Source organism: Echinops telfairi, unplaced genomic scaffold, assembly GCF_000313985.2.
Source record: "Echinops telfairi isolate 266 unplaced genomic scaffold, ASM31398v2 ScPeMD7_7;HRSCAF=31, whole genome shotgun sequence".
NCBI lineage: Eukaryota > Metazoa > Chordata > Mammalia > Afrosoricida > Tenrecidae > Echinops > Echinops telfairi.
In genome coordinates, this window is record NW_022103904.1 from 23,427,840 (window position 1) to 23,451,245 (window position 23,406).

At 47.6% G+C, this 23,406-nt stretch overlaps 1 protein-coding gene across 1 annotated transcript in view; it reads right to left on the bottom strand.

Moving 5' to 3' along the window:
- Nucleotides 1-689: 689 nt before the first annotated feature.
- The window catches only part of ADAMTSL3 (ADAMTS like 3), a 411,606-nt gene continuing 388,889 nt past the window's right edge, over nucleotides 690-23,406 (bottom strand). The window contains exons 25-29 of the mRNA XM_045286295.1: nucleotides 18,143-18,326; nucleotides 13,582-13,786; nucleotides 11,220-11,332; nucleotides 3,671-3,885; nucleotides 690-2,847 (exon numbers count right to left, since the gene is read on the bottom strand). Of these exons, the coding sequence (XP_045142230.1) occupies nucleotides 2,741-2,847; nucleotides 3,671-3,885; nucleotides 11,220-11,332; nucleotides 13,582-13,786; nucleotides 18,143-18,326 (824 nt within the window). The 3' untranslated portion in view covers nucleotides 690-2,740. The remainder of the gene's footprint in view (nucleotides 2,848-3,670; nucleotides 3,886-11,219; nucleotides 11,333-13,581; nucleotides 13,787-18,142; nucleotides 18,327-23,406) is intronic.

The window sequence follows — 23,406 nt, forward strand, 5'->3', positions numbered from 1 at the left end:
TACAGTACGAGATGATTTATTGGAAGTGACCGAGGTCAGCCATCTTTGTTTGTTTACGTAAAAAGGACACTATGGAGAGATTGGAGAATGGAGATATTTTCTTGCTTATTTTCTGTATGGCTCAGTGTCAGAGGTTAACATACTCTCAAAAGGTACTGCAATATTTTTGTCTTCAACAAGTGACTTTGGCTATCTAAGGCCCATGGTCAGTGAAGAGAATTACAACAATAACATGAATATTGCCTATAAATATTCATGATCATCTTCAGGGGTCTATGCAAATGATAGAAAGTTAGAGAAGGGGATTCTCTCAGTGCAGACATCTAAAATCACTCCCTACACTAACAAAGATTAAAAAATAAAAGAATGGCCACCTCCTGCTCTTCTATCTACTACCCACTTCTATGCCTATTTCAGGATGCTTTTGTGGGGAATTCTCTCCACCCTTTCTTTCTACCCAACTTTCTTTTAAAATCATCCACAGAGCATAGCTGATTGAATGGGGCAGGGGAAGGTTAGCGCGATCCCTTACTGGACCACCTGTGCATACTGAAACTCACACTACAATGGACAGTCCCAGGCATGGACCCACCAGGGTTGCTCCAATATTCACAGTGTTCAAGGGCAGCCAAAGTGACAATCCCCAAGGCTACGGGAACATCAAGAAATCAATTACACAGATAAGAAGGTCACTGAATAATCAAAGTAAATTTATTCCAGGATTACTGAAGCATCAACGACAGAGAAGCAGTACCTCTCATGTTATGGGAACAGCAGTAAAATAAAGGACACAGGCATGCCATTTGGGTGACAAAAGGACCAAAGAACAATACCAAATGAAAAAAAACAACTTTCAACTTTAAATACAAAGGTGAAGCGATTTAATAAGGAATTTTGTTAATAAGAAAAATAGATGTCCCATATCTTTATTACACACTGTACAAAATAAAATATTGCACCTTGAAGTCATATCATAAATATATACAAAGTATTTTACAAGTGATCCGTCTTTTAATTTAACAAAAGTGACTGATAACTGAAAACTCCTGGGCTGGTGTAGCATCTCCACTTCTCCCCATACACCCCCAACCACCAGACCCTCCACCTACAGTAGTGCTCATCCCAGTGTCAGGGAGGCAGAAGGGAGGGCAAGAGAGACCAGGCGTTTGGCACATGGTAGACAGACTCCATCACACACAAATCCCAAACCACAATGCATGGTTCACTTATCACTATTGGCCAAGGACTAGGTTTAGCACAACCTGTTACAGGTAATTTTGCTGCCAAACGGGCTACAGACAGACAGCATGTGCACACGCAGTAAGCGAGGGCATGGAATAAAGAAGTGCACCCACTTATGAGGGTGTGTGTGTATATGTGCCATCAAAAGCCAGGAGGTGGTAGTATATGAAGGAAGGATTTCCATCACCAAATCGGCTTCTGAACTTGCAATTGAATGCTAGCCTGGAGATACTTCAGCAGCAATGTTTACTCCAAACGTAACCTCCACCGTGACACTCACTCTTGCACCAGTATTGGCCACCATCCAAACCCACCTCAACCCAACCCTAACCTTACCTGGTCTTCACGCTAACCTTTGAAGCCCATGCTAGCCTGCGTGCTGATGTAACTGCCGTTCTTATCTAGCCCAGTCCTACTCTAACTTTAGGACTCAAGTTACCCCCGAATCCCATTTCCCATCTCATAAACCAAATCCTAAAGCTGCCCTCTAGTTCTGATTCTAACTTCTAGCCTAATTCCTTTCGGATTCACTGGGGGAAAAATCAGTTCTAACTAAAACATTTATTGTAAACCATAATTTTAAACGATCATGCTTCATAATTAGATTACTTTCTTAGATATATATTTTTTTCCACAATAAAAATCCATAGGGATACAATTCGATGCATAAATTAGGTCTGATAAGGATTTGGTTTTGTTTGAATGCAGGAGAGTAGTGCGTAGAGAAAGTTCCATTCACAGCTCTGAAAAGAAAGCTTTGAATCTTACTTTAAACTCAGTAGGAAAGGTTGACTTACTCCTTTGACTGCCCTGCTGCCCCATCTGGCCACAGAGGGTGCCATCATTGGGAAGATGGTTGCCCTACCGACCACGTGCTTTCTGTCGCGGATGCCCGCGACAGGTGGTACCCGCCTCCCGCTGCGCTGCAAACGCTGGCTCCGTCTGGGTCAGCACAACCCAACCCGACGCCGGTTGCCATGGCGCGGGGTTGTGATGGTGGTGACCTTCAGAAGCAGAGCCAGGCCTTCCTTCCCGAGTCCAGACGGTCACAACTCTTGCTCAGCGCTTCTCAAGTGCACACGTGGCCGAACTTGGCGCTCTAAAGCCAGCGGGAGAAGGAAGCCATCGGTTGCTGGAGTCCCCAGAGTGATGCCGATGGACTGCTCAGTGCCAGTCTCGGGCATCCCGGGAAGCAGCAGCACGTGGCGATGCCCATGGCGGAGTTTGCCCGATGGGAGGACGCCCTGGCCCATGCTGTTCTGGCTTGGCCTACACTGCGTCCAAGAGTTGAGGTTAAGAAACGACAAAGAACAACTGCCTTAGGGAAAGGTCATTTGCTAAATCAGAGGTGTATTTGCATGATGGCCTGGGGACTCCAGAATTTGTGGACTGTTTGGCTGTAAACGAGATACATGGGATTGGACCAGCTAGCTGGGGGGCAGTGAGCTTTCAGGGGTCTCTTTTCTCTTCACAGCAGCATGGTGGTCCCACCAAAGCCTTATCCTCCTTGGCATGAGTGGCAGCACCTGTGTTTGTAGAGGTCGAAGGCACAGAGGTGCAGGTGCTTTACGAACAGGCAGTAGTGAGCGGTGTCTGCGCAGTCTCCTGCCAGGAGAGAAACCAAGATCCACAAGAGGTGGCTCATGAGACAACAAACAAAACAGGAGCAGGAAACACCAACCCAAAGCAGAAGCCAAAGCCGCCATCTGGGGGTGGGGGGATTCTGACTCCCGGCGGCAGCCCTGTGCGCTCCACTGGGAGTCAATGGCTTCCACCCTTTGGGAGAAACCAGCCCTTTCTTCCAAAGCACCTCTAGGTGGATTCAAACTACCAACCTCTCAGTGACATGCTTTAGAAACCCTTCAGCGACCTGATTATCTTTTTAAATTCATTTGAGTTCATCAAGAGCTGTAAATGGAGGCCACAGAATGGGAAGAAGAGAGTAACAAATCCATAGGCCTCCCTGTCAGCTAGTGGCCTTTCCTTGCTGGCCCCGGATGTACCTCACCGTGGCTAGAGTAGAGTAGCAGTCCTTAGCTTGGGGGTGGGGTGGGGTGGGGAGGGTTAGGAACTCCTTGGAAAACGTTTGGAATCTATGGACTCATTAGCTCAAACTATGCATATACATTTTACATTCAATTCAGGGCATTTCCCTGGGTACCCAAGGCTGTTTACAGGACCCCTCCCTTAGAGGATGAAAATCTGAGCCTTGCCACCCACACCAAAAACACAACTATATTTGCTCTGAAGAACACGGATTAGCAGTCACATCAACGTAGCTCATTTCCTAATGTCCCCAAACCACCGAACCCATTCTGAACGGCCCCTGAGTGGTGGTGCAGGGGAAGGGGCACCATGAGGGTCTGGGCTGGACAAGGCACCCGGCGGGGGAGCGGGGGTGCCAGTGATACCTGAGTGGGGTACGTACTATCACAGGAAGGCCCCAGACAGTGCCGCCAGGAAGTTGGCTTCTTCTGATACCCGCAGTGCCTCTCCGCCACAGGTCTGCAGCTCCTTCGGTGCACACACTCCACCCTGCGGGCCTGGAAGCCCCGGCCACAGGCTGCTGTGCAGGGCTGCCAAGGGCCGGTGTGCCAGCAGCCATCACAGGCCCCCGACGAGCAGTTTCTCCTAAAGGTGGGTCTGAAACCAAATAGCCAGAAAACCGGAGAGGCAGCAGGTCACCTCTGGCCGGATCAAGCCTTTGACCCTACTCTGGATTTAACATATGGAAAAGGTCTTACATCAGAACCCTGTTCACCAGGAAATGGATTGGCATCGTCCCTGGCTAAGCAAAAGTGGTGGAACAATCATGAGGCTGATAGAAGATTGGATCGTTTTGGGGACGGAAGTACAGACTATTTTCAAGCCAGTGAGAAGGCACCTCCACTCTACTCGAGTTAGCCCCAGATGTACTAGGAAGGTTCTGGAAACAGTCACAGGTGCATGACACAGGACGGACTCTTTTGGAAAAAGCCACTTCAGAAAAATGCATTGAATCCCACATAAGGCTACAGATCTGCCAGGTGATTGCTGATCATATTGATCCAACAACAAAGAGTGCATTATACTTTTTAAAAAAAAATGCTGGTAAGGCTCTTTTTACGTGTCAGACACACGGGAATGAGAGAGTAGAGAGATGAGGAAAATGCAAAGCGATTGCCCAGCCCGGCACCTAAGCTGCTCTGCAGTGGGAATGCACAAAGGGTCGACCTCCCTCCAAGTGATGTCAGCACACTGTGCTCACGCCGGCACAGTCGCGAAAGGAAAGTGGTGCATCTTGCCAGCAGAGCCTTGCCTCTGGGACTGTTCTTCTTCCGGTACCGACAGCGGAGGGAAGGGCTCCTGGTCACAGACACCTCTGCTCAGACCGAGAAACTGACCCCTCCAGCTCCATACCACACAATCTGGAATGAACATGGCGAGATTCACCCCCACCTGCGCCTGTGATTAATGAAGCTGAAACAGCTCCTCAGAAGTGAGAGGAGACAGGGGCCTCATGACTTCCCATTCACTGGGCTCGATCCTGAGGGTTTGATGGGACAATTTGGTTTTCTTATCAGAGGCTTCTGAAGAGTTTTGAAAGTCCACTGGAAGTATGGTACCCCAACCCACTGCCATCAAGTTGATTCTGACTGATAGCTACCCGATATAGAGTTTCCCAAACTGTCAATCATTTTTCCCGAGGAGTCAGGAGTTGATGCTGGATTTGAACCACCAACTTGCATTAGCAGCCCAACGCCTAATGCACAGTGCCAGCAGGGAAATGTGGTAAAATGAGAATATTGTGATAACCCAAACTTCTCTAAGTAAGTGTATTACATAGGGTTGGAAGCAATGCGTGGCTTAGCCACTGGAGGGCTATTCCATCTAGGGGCTTACTTCAAACCCAAAAGATAGATAGATGATAGATAGATAGATAGATAGATAGATAGATAGACAGACAGACAGACACCCTTTACCCCTGTTAGCTGTGAAGTTAATCCAACCTATGGTAAATAAATACGGCTATGTGCTACAGAGAACTGCCCCAGAGGATTTCCTGGGCTGTAACTTAATGGAAGCAGTTGGCCAGGCCTATTTTCTACAACAGTGCTTCCCAAAGTGGGTGATACGGTCCCTGGGTACTCAAACAATCCAGGGGGGCTGCAAACCAAACTCAAACCAAACTCACCACCACCACCGAGTCGATTCCAACTCATGGCGACCCTATAGGACAGGGTTGAACGGCCCCTATGGGTTTCCAAGACTAACTCTTTACAGGAGTAGAAAGTCTTATCTTCCTCCCAAGGAGCTGCTGGTGGTTTTGAACAGCTGACCTTGTGGTGAGCAGCCCAACACATAACCACTACGCCACCAGGGCTCTACACTCTATTCCAGATTATGGCCTATAGTACAAAAAGTTTTCATCGCTCAGGGTGTGCTGAGCATTTTTCTTTTTTCCCTGAAAAGGAGGAGGTTAGCCAAGTAAGTTTGGGAACCTATTTTCTATGGTGTTCCTTCAAAGGATCCATCTGATTCCATCTCCAACTGTTGTTTAGACCATCGGCAGAACACGTGCTGTTTGCCCACCTGGGGGCCTGCCCGCTGCTCTGTTTTGTGAAGGAGAGTTGCCACGTGGTCTTCCAGCTGCATAGCATTTGTTTTCTCTAGTGGACATGGATCCTGGGGCCCAAAGCTGACTTTCTATGGCCAACAGAGACTGGGCAACCCTCAGCTATTCCCCTCAGCAGAAATCAACTTTCTACTGAATGAAGGTCCAACACATTTTCAGAGAGCATTAGAAGAAGTTGATGCCCATTAGAAGAAAGGACATCAACGTGGTCCTCACAGTCTTACTAAGACTCCTTCCCTCTGCATACGTTATCTCAACTTCTGGTATTTCAGGCCCAAGTGACCTTCACGGATAGAACCGTACCTCTGCTTCACAGTGGGGTTTGGAAACAGTCATTGAGCTTCTTCGTCATAAGGGCTGAGAGGGGCACAGGGAGCTAGAGACCAGCACTGGGGTAGAAAGAAGCTCAGGACAGTACTGCAGTTGCTTCATTATTGAAGGCAAATTAAAAAAAAAAAAACTCCATCCAGTAGAGGGCGCCATCCTACGGGTTTGGACAGCTATGGCTGAGCCAGATGGCCACAGCCTGGGTGCAGGCACATGCAAACAACTGTGACACACGTGCTTATCTATGCAAAGCATGAAAGTTGGAAGGCAGTCGGAATCATTAAGCAACCTCGTCTTTCCTAGACTTACTCCATCTCTCATTCCTAGTCCATCCATATGCACGTCTGTCCTGAGTCACTGTTTCTACCATCAGCCAGATCCAACTGGTCATCGAAGCTGTCTGGCTGTGTGACACGCATGTGACAGCTTTTAAAAGACATGGCGGTGGGATTCCACTCTCAAAGCGCCCGATCCATCAACACTGAGGCGAGGCTCAAGAATCAAGAAAACTTCTCAGGTGATTCTGACTCCTGATTAAGCTTAGCCATCGCTGCTTTGAGAACAGGCTTTCTATGTCCTTGAGCGCTTCCTCACGTCCCAGTATGGTCTGACTCTCCTCGGATAATTCCCACTGACATTCTTCAATGGAAGCCCTGCCTCCCGAACCCTGCTCAGGGCCAGCTGAGGGGACTGGCAAACAGATCCACCACCCAAGGCCACTGATAATATTACCCCCTATAAAACATCCTCTGGCGTTTACTGAAGGAGCCCTGATAGCTCTGGAGTGTAAGCATTGGATGGTTAAGCACTAGGTCAGCTGTTCAAATCCACCAGGTGCCCCTGGCTGCCATCAGTCAGAATCGACTTGGTGGCAGTATATGGTGCTGGAAGCACCTACTAAAGTCCTGTTGTGAATTGGAATTGACTCGATGGCAGTGAGTTTGGCTTACGGTAGTAACTGGGGATTTTTCCGTCTTACCTAAGTGCTTCTACTTTGACCCCTGACCCATCTCTACGGAGCCCAGAGTCAACGCTTCCTTGTGGCAGAAAAGATCTGTGGGAAAACAGGCCCAAGCAACGATGAAATCCTTTTGTTTCTCAAATGCACCAGTTTCTGTTTTAAGGAGTCCTGAGGGAGCGCTGGTGGTGTAGTAGATATACATCAGGCTGCCATGTTCAAGGTCAATAGTTCTAAACCACCAGCCAGATTCGAGGGAGAAAGACAGGGCTTTCTACTGCCATAAACAGTTATAGTCTTGGAGATTCCCAGGGCCAGTTCTACCCCATCCTATCGGGTCGTATGGGTTTTTGGTAGCGTGGCAGTTAAGTGCCTGCTGCCAACTTACAGGTTAGCAGTTTGAACCCACCCAGTGGCTCTGTGGGAAAAAGACCTGATACGTGCTCCTGATTATAGCCTACAAAACTCCAGGGCAGTGGTTCTCAACTTGTGGGTCGAGACCCCTTTGAAAGTCGAACAACCCTTTCAAAGGGGTCACCTGATTCATAACAGTAGCAAAATGACAATTATGAAGTAGCAATAAAAATAATCTGATGGTTGGGGGGTCACCACCACGAGGAACTGTATGAAAGGGTCTTGGCATCAGGAAGGTGGAGAACCACTGCTCTAGGGGGAAGTTATCCTCTGTCAGAGGGAACTGCTTTGAGTCAAAATCAACTCGGCAGCACCGATCAACACCAACTGCAAAAGAAACCCACGCCAGCGCGCTCCAAGAACCATTGCTGTCCTTCCCCCGCCAATCACCAGACAGGTGAGCCAAGTTGCAGCATGAAACAAAAACATCAAGATATCGAAGTGGGACAGTTAAACGGAGGAAACAGAAATAGTGCAGAAAATGAAAGCGGACTTGGTTTCTCTCATTTAGCCCTGGGAATTTCCCTTCTGTTATGACTTTTGTTAAATGGGCACCCTTCCACATCTCTTCCTAAAGCCCGGTTCGATAAGCGTCATTGGCAGTGCTGTTGGGGCCATCCTGACTCCTCAAGAGCCATCTGATGGGTCAAACCACCCCCTTGGATTCCCAGGCTCTGGTCTCTTCATGGGCAGATTTCCAGGTCTCTGTCACTCGCTCCGAGCCACTGTTTGTGTTTGAACCCATTGCCTTCTGGTGATGAGTCAAGAACTTAGCTGTTGCACTACCAGGGCTAATCATCAGCCACTAAATCTTCCCTACTTTTTTCGCATGTGGTTTTGAGTTATAAATTGGGCTGCTCACCACAAGGTCAGCAGTTGGAAACCACCAGCCTCTTCATGGGAGAAAGATGAGGCTTTCTACTCCTGTGAAGAGCACACAGCTTCTGAAAGGTGCCAAACAAAAAGCAGTGTAGCTGGAACTAGAGGTGAGGGGACAGAGGTAAGGTTAAGGTCTTGGAAGAGACTACAGAGGTAGATAGGACTTGACTGCAGTATTGTATAAGCTGCATTAAGAATTGTTGTCAGTCCCTTTAAGATTGGTCAAGGTCTGAAGTGCAAGTGAAGCTTCTAAAATGATTTAATCCCCCAGGGAGATGGATTGTAGTGGTGGTGGTGTGATCAGAATCTGGGAAGATCCCTCCAGTGGCAGTGTAGAAAGTAGACGGGAGAGGATCTCATGGGCTAGATGACTGTGGGAATGGACCAGGTGAGAGCGAATGGTGGCCTGGGAACTGGTGCCGTCTGAGCTCAAGAAAAGTGGTCAGGTTCACACCAAACCCAACGCAGACAGCTGAAGCAGATAAAGAGTCATTTGAGAAGTACAAAGCAAAATGAGATGCAATGTTTCACTCGTCACACGAACAAACCTACAGAATGTGGATGAAAAGTGGGGATTAGCATATTCTGTTGGTACAGATGTTCTGATGGTAGTTTGTCTATCAATTTGATTTTATATCACATCTACCCTGTAACCTACTTGAGTGTACAAAGATAATTTTTCTAGGATGTTTACTGAAATGTTTGCCATGGCAAAATATTGGAACAATCAAATGTCTATCAGCCTGCGAATGATATAGTATCAACTAAACCAAGTGCCATAATGGGTTATGCACTGAACTGCTGACCAGAATGCCAGTGGTTCGAACCCACCAGTCACTCTTTAGGAGTAAGATGAGGCTATTTGTTCCTATAAAGATTTAAAGTCTCAGAAACCCTACGGGGCCGTGCTGCTCAGTCCTACTGGGTCACTGTGAACTGGAATTGACTAGAAGACAATGAGTTTATTTTCTTTTTTGGGGTGGTGGGGTGGGGCTGGATAACAACAAAAATGAAATGATCTCTATGCATTTAGGTGAAAAATGCCTCTTAACATTTGTTAAGTAGAAAAAGCAAAGTTCAGAAAAATATGTACGCTTTCTTTAAACAAAACCTAGGCATGCATCTGTGTTTTTAAGTATCTCTATGTAAATGCAGAGAGAAACATCTGGATGCTGCATTTCAATTTGTGCGTGGCTCCGAGTTTCTCGGCAACACAAGAAACTACCCAGCTTGGTTGATGTCCGGGGCCATTCAGCTCAATCTTCACTATATTTTGTCAGAGCTTGCAGTACTTTTCCGTTCCTGCCTACGTGACATAGTTTTGTAATTTTGTTATCTCCCCTCTGAATAGCCTGTCCTTGGGACGGACTGAGTTTAGCCTTCAAGTCTGCCTAGAAACAGATAAGGGGGTTTCCATACATGGTGTGACAAAGCACCTATATCCTGCTTCCCTTTGATTGGGTAGGAGATTGTCTTCACCCTATTTACATATCCAGTGCCTGCACCTGATTTGCATAAAATGACTTCACTTCACGGACCTGGTTGAAGACTGTAAACCGTTACTGAGGGCATGCTCCCTGGACTCCTTGATTGGCCTATTGCCAAAGTGGCCTAATTTACATGTGAGACGGGTGTTTCCCCTCCCCTGGCCTATATAGGCTGCAACCTTTCACTCAATAAAGAGAGACTTGATCAGAATACTGTCTTGTCTCCATTTCTCGTGTCTCTTGTTCCCCTCAATTCCCACTCCCTCCTCCAGGGTCTGCGTTGACGTTCCTGCGGGCCGGGGACAGGTTGCGATTGAGGGCAGCTGTTTCAAACATTGTCCATTTGCGGAGAATGGTTCTGGCGTGAAACCAGGCTGTACGGAACCGGGACGGCAACTGCCTCTCCATTGCATCGAATGCAGTAAGCTCAAAGTGGGAAGCAAACCAACTGTGGAGAGCATCCATTTTCTTTAGCAACACTCAAGGTAGGGCTGAGGAAGAAACAGCCCCTTACTGAGCACCGGGTCTGAGCCAGGCTGCTGAGCAATGAATGAAAACTTCTCGACCATAAATTCAAATGAGTGAGGAGAACCCACGTTGCAGATTACACAACTAACCTCAGAAAGATTAGCCACACGAGAGCGGCAGAACTGCAGTCTCTGGTCAGTCTGCCCTCAAGGTCAATGCTGGCTCAAGACCGCTGGGATAGTGGAGCCACAACATGGGCAGTGTGTTCTCTAAATGACTGCACAGGGCAAAGCTCTTTTACTCCCCAAAGCATCGATTAACTCCCACTTCCCTTAAGAGCGCAGTAAACTCCTTTCTCCTGTAAACTCCTTATTCTCTGTTAAATCATGTTACCAATATCCTAATCTAAATCATCTCTACACAGAGATATAATACAGTTAATCCAACACATGAAAAACAATAAATAGCATAGTAAACATTTAAAAAGCACCAAGAAATTTCATGAGGCTCCGTCAACTTCTCAACTTGATAGAGTGAGCGTTTTTTGAAGAGCCAACTTTACATATGTATCTGACCACTACCCCTTCTTAGGTTTCCTCTGCTTGTAGAATTGGCTCTCTCCATATGTTTATGACCAAAATAAACTATGAGCATAAATAGTACATATTATTTCATTCTTTAGGTAGGCCATAGAAGCCGTAACCCAATAGGAATGGTCACTTATGAGAGGGGGTAGAAACCTGAAAGAATTCTTTTTTTTCCCCCCAGGCAATTGTAGTCACTGATGGAAGCAAGAGGGACTGCGGGACGTCCCGGAGCAGGCCAGTACCTCTTTCTGTCGTCGCAGTTGGCGTCCCGTGCTGCAGAGCCATTGTGCTGATGACAAACTGTGTGGAGCGGCTGCTGTACTCTCATGATACGACCCATGCAATGCCCAGGACACTGGAACAAAAGCACAGCATGCTATCGGCCCTGTGCGATCAGGAAGGTTGGGTGCGCTCCGAGCAGCACAGAGGCAGGGCAGCCACAGACCTGTCACAGGGGAACCAGCTGCCTCCCCGGGGCAGGTGTAGTCGCGAGGGTCAGAATACAGCTTGTGGGCCAGACACCCTGCCCACCGAGCCAGGAAGAACCTGCTAGTCTCTTTCTCTATTGGAACCCAGGCGATTGACCTGGCTCCATGGTTGTATTTCTAGACTCTTTCTTGTTTATTCCATTGATCTCTAGGTCTAGCCTCTGCTAATACCACATTGTCTTGATTACTGTCACTTGGTAGGAACTTATAACTTGGGAAGTGTGAGTTCTCCAACTTGGCTCATTTTGAAGAAGATTTTGGCTATTCGAAGTCTTCTGTATTTCCATATGACTTTTAGAATCAGCTTTGAAACTTCTTCAAAGAAGCCAACAGAGATCCTGAGAGGGACTGCATTGATTTGACAGAGCAATCTGGGGAGTGCTGCCATCTTCAAAGGAGCCCTAGAGGCATAGTGGGCGGCTAACCACAAGGTTGGCTAACACATTGGGCGGCTAACCACAAGGTTGGCAGTTTGAAACCACCAGCGGCTCGACGGGAGAAAGATAAGACTTTCTACTTCTGAAAGGAGTCACAGTCTCAGAATTCCACAGGGGCAGTTCTACGCTGTCCCATAAGGCGACTGGAGGGTTGCTAGCGGGTCAGCCTGACTCGAGGGCGGTGGGTTTGGCTTTTTGGTTTTGCCATCTTAAGAATGCTACGTCTCCAACCCATGACTGGAGTATCTTTCCACTCACTTACATCTTGATTCCTTTCAACAGGTGTTTGTAATATCCTATCACCTAGTTTTGAAACCATCATTTCCCTGATGATTAACTGCCATGAACTTCTCCTCCCTGACCCATGCCTCTTCCTGCTCGAGGCACAGCTTCAGTTATGTCAGTGTTCCCGGATGCTTTGACACACTTCCAATAGTTTCATGGTCCTGAAAATTCCTTGTGCTCACTGATTTATTTCCTAATATGAATGTCAGAAGTAACTAGTCGAGGTCCATCAAAAGAGGTTCCGCTGTCATTTTCATTGCCATAGAGGCTATGCATGGACTCCCTTAGGGACTGGACATCTGTCGACCACGAGACTGTCCACTCACCACTAGAGTAGCTTTTTTCATCAACACAAACTGTCCTCCATGCTTTTAACAATGTGTTAGGTTTTTCTTTATAAACTGCTACATATTTCTTTACATTTTCACCTAAATATTCTTTTATTGTGATATTATGCAAGGCAGCATTTGGTATATAAACTCTGAGATTCCTGAGCAGGTATCATCACCTTTTTCCTGAAGGCTGCTCTTGTTCCTATGGCCCCCAAAACTACCTGTGGTAGTTACATAATCTGGTGTCAATTTGGGACTTGAGAGGATTAAGAGTGAAGGAGTGGAGTCTAGGCTGTCAATCGAATCATAGCCAATGAGGCCTCTGTGTGGGCATGGCTTTCTCCTGAGAATTCTGGGAATTCCTGGATTTTCTTCTTGGAGGTGGGGGACAGACTCTCTACTGACACAAGGCTCACTCCCTGGGAGACATTGCAGCTGACAAGACACATGGAACTAGGCTAGTGCCCTGAGCTGGAAAAGCCACATGGACCTATCCTGATGCAACCAGACCTCTGAAGCCGGAGAAGCCATGTAGAGACCCCGGCCTGTGCTGAGATGCTTACAACGCCACTGGATCCAAAGACTTTCTACCCACTGGCCTGTGATCATCCTGCATTTGGCATCATTGCATGTGTTTCATGAGTTTGAAGAGGACTTTATAGATTGGTATGGGACATATGGGCTAATATTGGACTTATGGGCTTAGACTGGACTGGGTTGGGATGGTTTCTTAATACACAATTACCCTTTATATAAAACTCTCTCTTATACACATATGCACATTTATGAATTTATTTCTCTAGTCTACCTGGACTAACACACTACCTATCTTGGAATTTCTGTTATTGGTGTGACATTCCAAGGTCCCAAACCTGTATCATTTTTGTACCCAATGACCCAATGACCAAAAGTCTAGTATTTCCAAATATAAACCTTGAGATAGGGAGACATATATACTCATTTTAGAGATTAGCTAGATGTTCTCCAAAGTGAAAATCAATATTGATTAGGAACAAGGTGACAAGTATGAAACTGGCAGCACGGCAGAGCAGGCAGCGTTACCTGGTTCTCTGGTTCACCAGCCCAGGGCACACACGGGCGACTGGAGCACGGTTTCTTCCCCAGAGGTCGGTCCTTGGCAGCACACTCTCTCGGCATTGCTGACGGCACCGTCCCATTGGCTCTTATCCGTTTGCAGGTTACTTGCCGACTACGGAACCCCTCACCACAAGACACAGAGCACTCTGACCAGGCGCTTGTCAACCACCTAGAAGCAAAAACTACAAGACCTTAGTAAGGACTGGTCGGTCAGGCCTCACGGGGAATCAACTCTTGGAAAGGAAGTTTATTCTAACATGATGGCTGTTGCAAGACTCTTATGTGTCTCTATGGGAACAGGCAGTGGGCTAGATAGTGCCCAGCATCCTTTGCTTTTGTTCAGAAGAGTAGCAGAGCCATCCTGTCCTGGTGACTACTATTGCAGTGGAGTGGAGACATCTTCAACTTTATGATGAACCCTCTTTGTGTGGCACCTTTGGGTAGAGCTGGAGAAAAAAATATAGGTGGAGACTTCAAAAGATTTTTCAATTTCTTGAAGCCAACGTGGGGGAGAATCCTGTGTTTTAGGTACTTATGTATGGGAGACTGCCGACCATTCCTTGTCACCACTCGTCCACCAGGGGGGCTCGTTTGATGCATAGCAGGGTTTGTGGGGTGTCCACACTATCAGACAGAGAAGGAAGAAAGGCGTGGCGATCCACTTCCAAAATATCAGTCAAAGGAAACCTCTGGATCTCAACGGTCCAATCCCATTGTGTGTGTAGTCTCCAAGGGCCAACTCAATCGTGGCTCACAACAACGACATACTGTTCCCTTGGCAAGATACTTACACGTGACCTCACATAGTTCTCCTTAGGCAGAAACAGATGCCCAGAGGTCAATAGCTTGAAGGTGGTCACTAGCTAATGTGCTAACACCACTGGGAGCTGACTCTAATTTTTGCGATTTAATGATTGTAGAAGTGTAACCTAAGAAGGAGGCATCTCATGAGCTCTCTGCTGTGACGATGTTCCAATGGCCGGGACACTGCCGAGCCTGGTTCCCAATGAAAGGTCCAGTCTATGGTTATCCAAGATGGCCATGCACTTGGATGTCCATGGAAAGGATCATGCCTTCATTGTCATTGAACTTTGACTGAACTGTTTCCTTCCAGTATAAATGTAGGCCACAGACCACCTGCATATTGGCAACACCTGTGATTTTGTCGCCTTTAAACACTCTGGCTACTTGGGCATCACATTACACTGATAGCAGATCTCTCCAAATAGAGTTAACCTGCACCAGGACTTCAAAATGAAATTACCGCTACCCACTGCCGTCAAGTGAATTCTGTCTCACAGCAACCCTCAATAGGATTTCTGCGACAGTGAATCTTTATGCGAACAGCAGTCTGTTCATCTTTCTCTTGCAGAGCAGCTGCTGGATTTGAACCGTAGACCTTGTTGTTAGCAGTCCAATGCTTGTAGTACAGTGCGCCCAGCGTTCCTAAAATCTCACTAAATCTTGTTATTTAGCGTATGTTTCACATGTCTAATATTTCAGTAACTTCACTATAATGAGTTTCCCTTGTCATCAAATATGTTATGTTTTATATATTTAAAAACCTTGCTCAGAGAAGGGAGCCATAGGTTCTCTAGAATACCAGAGGGGTACATGATGAAGAAGCGTTAAGGACCACTGACGAACAGAGAGATGGAGCTAGATGACCTCTCTGGTCTATTCTAGAGATGAAAATGTATGGTCCTATTCTTTTTTAGGCGCTCAGGAATAGTTAATAAACAGGGCTTGTGATAAGTGTCCCCAAATGAATTCTTTTCACTTGGTGATAGTCAGGAAGTGACATAAAATCCCTCTCTTGGATAAATGTCACCGTGGTTATTGTAGGACCAGGGAGCCCTGGTGGCACAAGGGTTAAGTGTTAGTTTGCTCACCAAATGGTTGGCAGTTCAAGCACACGCAGTAGCTCAGCGGGAGAAAGACCTGGCAAGCGTACCTGACACAGGGTCATCATGAGTCAAAATAAGCCAGATGGCACTGAACAACCACTGCCGTCTTGTTGGGTCGGTTTGTGGATTCCTGAGGGATGACTCTGAACAGGAGAGTGTCCTTGGAAGAATGAGAGCTTGTGGGCGGACGTGAGCGTCGCACAAACATGCCCCAAGGCAGCTATTTCACCTTGCACGGGAAACTAGACCTCCGGCGGGCATTTTCTACAAGAGCAGTGAGCTATTTGATTCTACTTTCGCATCAGTCAAGTGGGGTTCTTTCCACGTTTACTATCCCAGTATCTAAAATAGTGCCCCGCCCCTAGTAAGCACTCAGCAAATACTACTTCTAAGTATCTGTCTCATAGGTTTGTGCTCAGTGAATGCTACTCTTTTTTAGGGAATTCTATCTTGCTACCAAAGAAGCCCTGGGGGCCTCGTGGTTGCCAGTTGGGCTGCCAACTGTAAGATCAGCAGGTGGAAACCACCAGCAACTGGGCGGGAGAAAAATGAGTCTTTCTGCTACCGTTAATAGTTACAGTCCCAGCGGCTCACAGGCACAGGCCCCGCCCCCTGTAAGGTCGCCATGGATCTGAATCAACGGGGTGGCAGTGTGTTTGATTCTGAGTTGTCTTTGCTATGTGATTCGTCACAATTCGGCCAATTACCTACTAGGGTCTATGCTACTCAATTGTTAATTCTTTTGAGGGTAAAAAGATGTGCCGAGGGCTGATCAAAGCAGCCAAATAGTTGCTCGTAAGGAATTTAACGGTCTCGTGGGGAATGAAGGCGAACAGCTTGTGAAAGAGCTATGGAGAAAAAGCAATAAGGAGATGTGGGCAGAAGGAGCACCAGAAAACAAGAACAAAACAAAGAACCAGGTGCTATCAATTTGACGCCACATCATAGGGACGCCATGGGTGTGTCAGAGTCGAACTATGTACAGTGAACCCTCGCCACTTCGCGCTTCAACTTCCGCGGCTTCACTCTATCGCGGTTTTTGAGTAACAGCGCATGCTCTGTCATTATTGCCACTGATTGGCTCATACTGTACACGCTTGATGCCATAAATAATATAATAAATAATAAATGATCATTGTAACGTCCAAAATGTTTTACTGTAGTTTCCCTTTTTCGTTTAATAAATTGGGTAATACGAGTGTAATGATGACTAAAGGGTGTTTTTTCATGTCCTCTATGCTCTAACTACAAAAATATGTGATTTACAAATAAGGAATCCTACTTCACAGAATTTCATTTATCACGGTAGGGTCTAGAACCGATTAACCGCGATAAACGAGGGTTCACTGTACCATGGGGTTTCACTGGTCGGTTTCTGCAAGCAGATTGACAGGCATTTCTTCTTGAGGAACCTCTGGGTGGACTCCAACCTCTAACCTCCAATCTTCTGGTTGGCAGCCAAACTCCCGGGTGTTGTCAATGGTGAGCACACCAGGCTGAGTCCACTTATGGACAACAATTAGGAGGCTACTGGACTAGTTCACGTGAGAATGAGCATGCAATGGACTCTGGTGATAATGGTGGAGATTGGGGGTGGGGAAATGGACAGATCTGAAAGAAAGAGAAGAGGCTAGGATGAAGTTATTGAGCATTGGAGGAGCCCTGGTGGCATAGTGGTTACGCCTTGGGCGGTTAACCAAAGGGTCCGCAGTTTGAAACCACCAGCTGCTCCATGGGAGAAAGATGAGACTTTCTGCTCCCATAAAGTTATAGTCTCAGAAACCCACAGGGGCAGGTCTACCTTGTCCTAGAGGGTGGTCGCTATGAGCAGTAATCGACTAGATGCAATGAGGTAGGTGTAGGTGTTGGTGGTGGTTGGCTTTGTTTTTGAAGGCAAGGTAACCAGACCAGGCTAGGTGGAGCTCATGAGTTTAATGGTGACCTGTGTTTTAACAAGTAGCCCTGGCGATTCTGACTTACCACATCGTCTCCTAGGTACACCTCTGAGCTCAGCCTCTCAAGATGAAGCAGTGATGGCTCAGTGGTCGAATTTGTCACTGCCATGCAGGGCACCATCGTTCCATTCCTGGCAGTGGTGAGCTGCGTGCTGCTATAAAGCTCTTGGCTATAAAACTTTTTCCACACTGAGGCAGGCTAGACAGGTGGGCTGGAGGTCTACTTGGGTCGAGAACATAGAACCACAATGGTCTGATATACAACCGGTCATAGGCTGGTGCAGGGCCAGGAGGCATTTAGTTTTATTTCCAAGAGTTGGGCCAAGGTGACGGCAGCAGCTAAGAGCCACGCTCCAGGGGCTCACAGCACTGTGAGTACAGGAAGTCGATTGGAGCAGGTACTCAGAGCAGGGACTGTCAAGTCAGCCTGGACTTCTGGCTTCTGTTCAGCTAGGGCAGTGTTCCCACCAGTGAAATAAGATAGCATGGGTCTTATAGGAGGTCATTGTGAAGTGAAGCTTTAAGGAGTTTCGCTGAATGACTGCTACAGAGTAAGTGCTAAATAAATCTTAGCTATTTTATCAGGAGGCTCAAGTGCCTGTGCACCTTTTAAACCAAGGAGGAGCTTGGTCCTGACGAGGTAAGACGAGTGACAGTTCATACCTGGCGGGGCAGTCCCGGACGTTACAGCGCCGAAATCCAGCCCGTGGCTTGGGGAGATGATCACAAAGGGCCTGGCTCACTTCCCGCCCGTCCGCCGCCACACACCGGGGTCTCTGGAGGCTGGTTCCCAAGTGGCCACAGGTAGCAGAGCAATGTGTCCAGTTGCCAGGCTTCCAGGAAGGCTCTGCAGAAAGGAAAGGCCAGGTAAGGAGAGCCCCGGTGGGCAGGGACGACAGGCTGGAGACGACCCCGCTGAAGACCAGCAGAAGCTGTTTTCCGGGTAGCTGCCGTCTGGTTCAAGTCGCACACAGAGAGGAGGCTCGCTCAGAGTGCACGGTAGGGGTGGACATTTCATTTTCCCTCCCCTCGCTTATTGTACTAACTGGTGGCAATGGCAGGCAACAGGTGGCCCTGGCCCCCGACCTGGGGAGAGGGGCTATTGTAGGCCAGCTGGATCTGCCGGAGAAGCCCCTGTGACGCAAGAGGACAGAGAAGAGGGCCTCTCCAAGGGTGTCACAAAGGATTGGGGTCCTCCGAAGCGGACCAGGTAGAGACACGAGAGGAGATTAAGTCAGAGGACTGGAGACCAGGACTCAAGGCTTCGGCCTCGAGGCGAAGGGTGTATTTCCACCCCGTTCTTACTTCTCCATGAATTCTGAATCCTAAGCTTTACATCAGACCTGAAGCGGCCCACGTGATTTGTCACGGAGACATCTGGAAAGATACAAATGCGCGTCTCCTTTAGGAAGGCAGAGGCCGGCCACCTCCAGTAAGTACAGCTCCGTGGACTTGTGCGCGGCGAGGAAGGGGTGGGGGTGGGGGCTTCCAAATGCCTTTTCCCGTCCCCCTCTGACACTGGTAAAAGATGAAGTCGGACACGATGATGACAGATTTGTGTATGATCACCGAAGGTGCCAGAGTTTCCTATAATGATCACCAGTAAATGACAGCTACCACCTGTGTCCACAGGCGCCCCCACAGAGGGGTTTCTTTCCCGGGTTCTGTTCAGCTTCCCCTTCTGATTTTCCCATTTCTGGCTGAAGTTACGACGGCATCATTCTCAAAGCAGGGCAGAAACATGCACTGCGAGTTGAACTCTGGAGATTGCAGTGTATTTTCTGTATGCCTATATAATGTAGCGAAGTTTCTTTGGAACACACCAGGTGATAGGTACGAGGTCAGTTACTTGGTAAACAATCTTTCATTCAGTGCTGATTGCCATCTTGTGAATCGGATAGTTTTATTTGCCGAGGTGGAAACGGAAGGAGGCTATGTGACTTGCATGACGCGGGCCTTCCTGTATTTTTGGAACCTACATATATCGGACCCCACGTATAATTCTTTCCGCTCTGCCACTTTTCGCAAAGACACGGAGTATTTAGGGTAGGCCACCATGGGTCATTCTTTCCGTTTTATTTACCTTTGGTCAAGGCAGAATTCATAAGAGAAGTCAGGCACAGCCAGAGGCTCCTTGGAAATGAGGGTGGCCAGGCTTCGTCTCCTGTACCTTGGACGTGCTTTCAGGAGAGACGGGTCTCTGGAAAGGACACCGTGTTGGAGGAAATGCCTCCATTGGATTGACTGTGGACACAGGGGCTGCGACAACGGGCTCACATTTAATTACATTTTCGAGGATGGTGCAGGGCTGGCCAGCACCAACTCAATGGCATTCACAACATAATCCATAGACAATAAGATGCTTACATCGCAGGTCTAGAGTTTGATGAAGTTCCAACATTATACATACTTACAAGACCATGAACCAAAGCAAGACATTGAATCTTCTTATTATCCCCCAAAGCTTCCTGCTGCTTCATCCGGAGAAATTCCCTCCTGGCATTCAGTATACAGGCGGTTTCCTGGTGGCCTAGTGGTTATGAATTGGGCTGCAATCCTCAAGGTCAGCAGTTGGAAGCCACAAGCAGCTCCTTGGGAGAAAGATGGGGCTTTCTACTCCTGGCAAGAGTGACCGTTTCACAAACCCACAGGCGTGGTTCTACCTGTCCCATAGGGTCCCTATGAATCGAGTCAACATGGGTTCAATGGCAGGGAGTTTGGTTGTTCTGCGTCTTCACTCTCACGCAACATGTACTCCGTGTTTGACTTCTTTTGCTTCATGCAATATTTTGAGATTCGTACAGACCATTGTACTAAGGATCATTCTCTTTTATTTCTGAATAATGCACATGGTAGGAAGACAGCCCAATCTGTTTAATCCATCCTGGCAGTGGCAATTATGCATTAGGCCACCATACACATTCTTTTCCAAGTCTTTCTGTGAACATGTTTCCATGTTGGAGGGCGAAAGGGTAAATGCCTTCATAAACTGGAAGCTGCCTATTAATTTCCCAAAGTGGCTACACTATTTTACACAGTCTCTAGCCAAGGATCAGCGTTTTGGTGAATTCACATTTTCACCTAGACTTGGTATTGTCGGTCTTTTGTTTTCGGCAAGTCTTGAAAGCAAAACCAGTGGCTGTCAGGTTGACTGCAATTCATGACGGCGTCACGTGTCAGAGAACTGCAGTCCAGGTGGGGCTCAGTGGCTGATTTTTCAGAAGTAGATGGCCAGGCCTTTCCTCCCAGTTGCCTTTTGTCAGATTCAAGTGGCAGCGCTTTTGGCTAGCAGCTTGTGGTTGCTACAGAATCTGGTGTCAATTTGAGGATTTGGAGTGTGGGGTGGAGTCTAGCCTGTCAATCGGGAGATAGCCAATGAGACCTCTGTGTGGGCATGGCCTTCTCCTGAGGATTCTAGGAACTCCTATCTTTCCTTCTTGGAGGCGGGAGACCTTTTCTCTCTAGGCTGACTCCCTGAAAGATGCTCTACTGACAAGACGCGTGGAACTACACTAGACCTCTGGAGCCAGAGAAGCTACCTGGAGACCACTGCCAGCGCTGAAATGCTTACAATGTCACTGGATCCACAAGACTTTCCACCCACTGGTCTGTGATCTTCCTGCATTCGGTGTCATTGCATGTGCTGAAGAGGACTTCATAGATGGGTATCGGACATACGGGCTAATATCAGACTTATGGTCTTGATCTGGACTGGGCTGGGATGTGGTGTCATTGCATGTGCTGAAGAGGACTTCAAAGATGGGTATCGGACATACGGGCTAATATCAGACTTATGGACTTGATCTGGACTGGGCTGGGATGTTTTCTCACTATTCAATTGCTCTTGTATATAAAGCTCCTTCTTATACACATGAGTGTCTATGAATTTGTTTCTCTAGTCTACCCAGATGAACACACAGCTGATTGAATTAACTATTTGTACCAACAAGGGGGGTCTTCAACTGTTCTATATGCAATGCCGTCAGGTTAATTCTGGCTCACAGCGACTCTGTTGGGCAGAGTGGGACGGCTCCTTCTGGTTTCCAAGGCGCTAGATCCTTGTAGGAGCAGACAGCCTCGTCTTTCATGGCCGGTGGGTCTGAACTGCCCACCTTGAGGTTAGTAGACCAATGCTTACACCACTGCTCCTCTCAGCTATTCTTGGGGGTGTGAACAGTATCTCATACAGGTTTTAACTTCCAATTCCATGATGTCTAGAGAGTCTTTTCACTAGCCTCTTGGCACTTTGTAAATCTTCTTTTGTGAAGTATCTAGTCACGTTTTTCGGCCCCTCTGGGTTGGGAGCGTGATTTGAGTTTGGGTTGCCTTTTCACTGTTAGCTTTTTGGAGTTAAAAAAAAAAATTCTGATGTCAAAGCTTTGTTTTCCCCATTTACCCAGTCAGCAGACCACCCGCACACACCCATACCCACACCCACTATCCCCCACTGCCTTCCGCCCACCTGGCGCCACCCTCCTTCATATTCTTAATAATGTCTTCACATGAGCAGAGCAGAGATTTTTAATTTTGCTGAAGTTCAATTTGACAACTTTTTCTCTGGGATTTTTTTTTTTTAACACTCCTGTGGAAAGAGTCCCCACTGGCTTCCCGATTCTTTAGGAAGGAACTCTAGAGTCTTTACATTGCTCCTCAGAGCCCTCGGCGATTTGATCACTGGCACTTCAGCAACCTCACCTCCCCCGGCTCCCCCTCTCCTCATGACCCCCGTCTCAGGAGTCTGCTTTGTGCTCCTGACCCCATTAAGGTTGCTCCCACTGGACTGTCTTCGCACTCTAGGCCGACCTTGGCCTAGAGACCCTGGGCGGTGGCACAGTAAACGCCCTCGGTTGCTAACTGACAGGCTGGAGGTTCAAACTGACCCAGAAGTGTCTCAGGAAAAGAGCCCCCTGATCTACCTCTGAAAAGTCAGCCACCAAAATCTCCCTGGGGCACAGTTCTGCTCTGGCACACCAGGAAGGGCCACCCCGAGTTGGAATTGACTTCATGGCAACTGGTGGATTGCCAGTGCTCCTGTGTCACCTTTGTGCCTAGAGGGTTCCGCTCCACTGTTTAGTTCTGAGCTCAGAACTAACCTGGTTGGGGCCCCGGACCACACGGACCCTCAGCCACCAGGCATCTTAACACACTCTTGTTGATTCTTCATAGCATTTAACACAGAGAAATAGCTTATCTATTGATTGATTGATTGATTGATTGTTCATCTCTTATATTGGATGACCGATTCCGTGAGGGTGGAGGATTTTTTTCTGTCCTGTTTTCAGCTGTAATAGGCCATGCTAGGTATCAGCGACTCTGTCAGTATGTGTTAGCTTTGTAACAGAGGTGTTGAAATGCAGGATCCATGTAGTGTGTGCAAAAGGGAGCCAGGTGGTGGATTCACCGCAACAGAGGCCCACCGAGCCTTGAAGATGATATTCCCACTCAGAGCATCCAATCCACAGAGAAGACCATATGGCCGGCCCCACTGTGAGACATAACATCCCTCACAGCACTGACCCATAGCCTTACAGGGGACAACACTGGAGACACGGTGTGGGAATTGCGCCTGATCTGATCCTACCACAACGAGGCAAAACACTAAGGGCATGCAACAGAACAGCAAGGGAAACAGAGCAACGAAGTCCCCAGGGAATACCAAAAATAGACTTTGGGGCCAGGGCTTGGCATCACATCAGACTCAACCAAAAAACACTCCTAAAGGCCAACAAACAGTCCTTGAACTAACTACAGGCTTTTCTTTTTTGGTTGTTGTTGTGTTTTTGTTTTGTCATTGGCTTTTGCTGTTGTTGTTTTGCTTTCTTTTCTTTTGTTGCTTGGTTGTTCTCTGTCTTGTTTGTGCATGTTATTATCTCCCTATGTCTGTCTAAATAAGATAGGCTGGATGAACAATCTGGAGGAGAAAACAA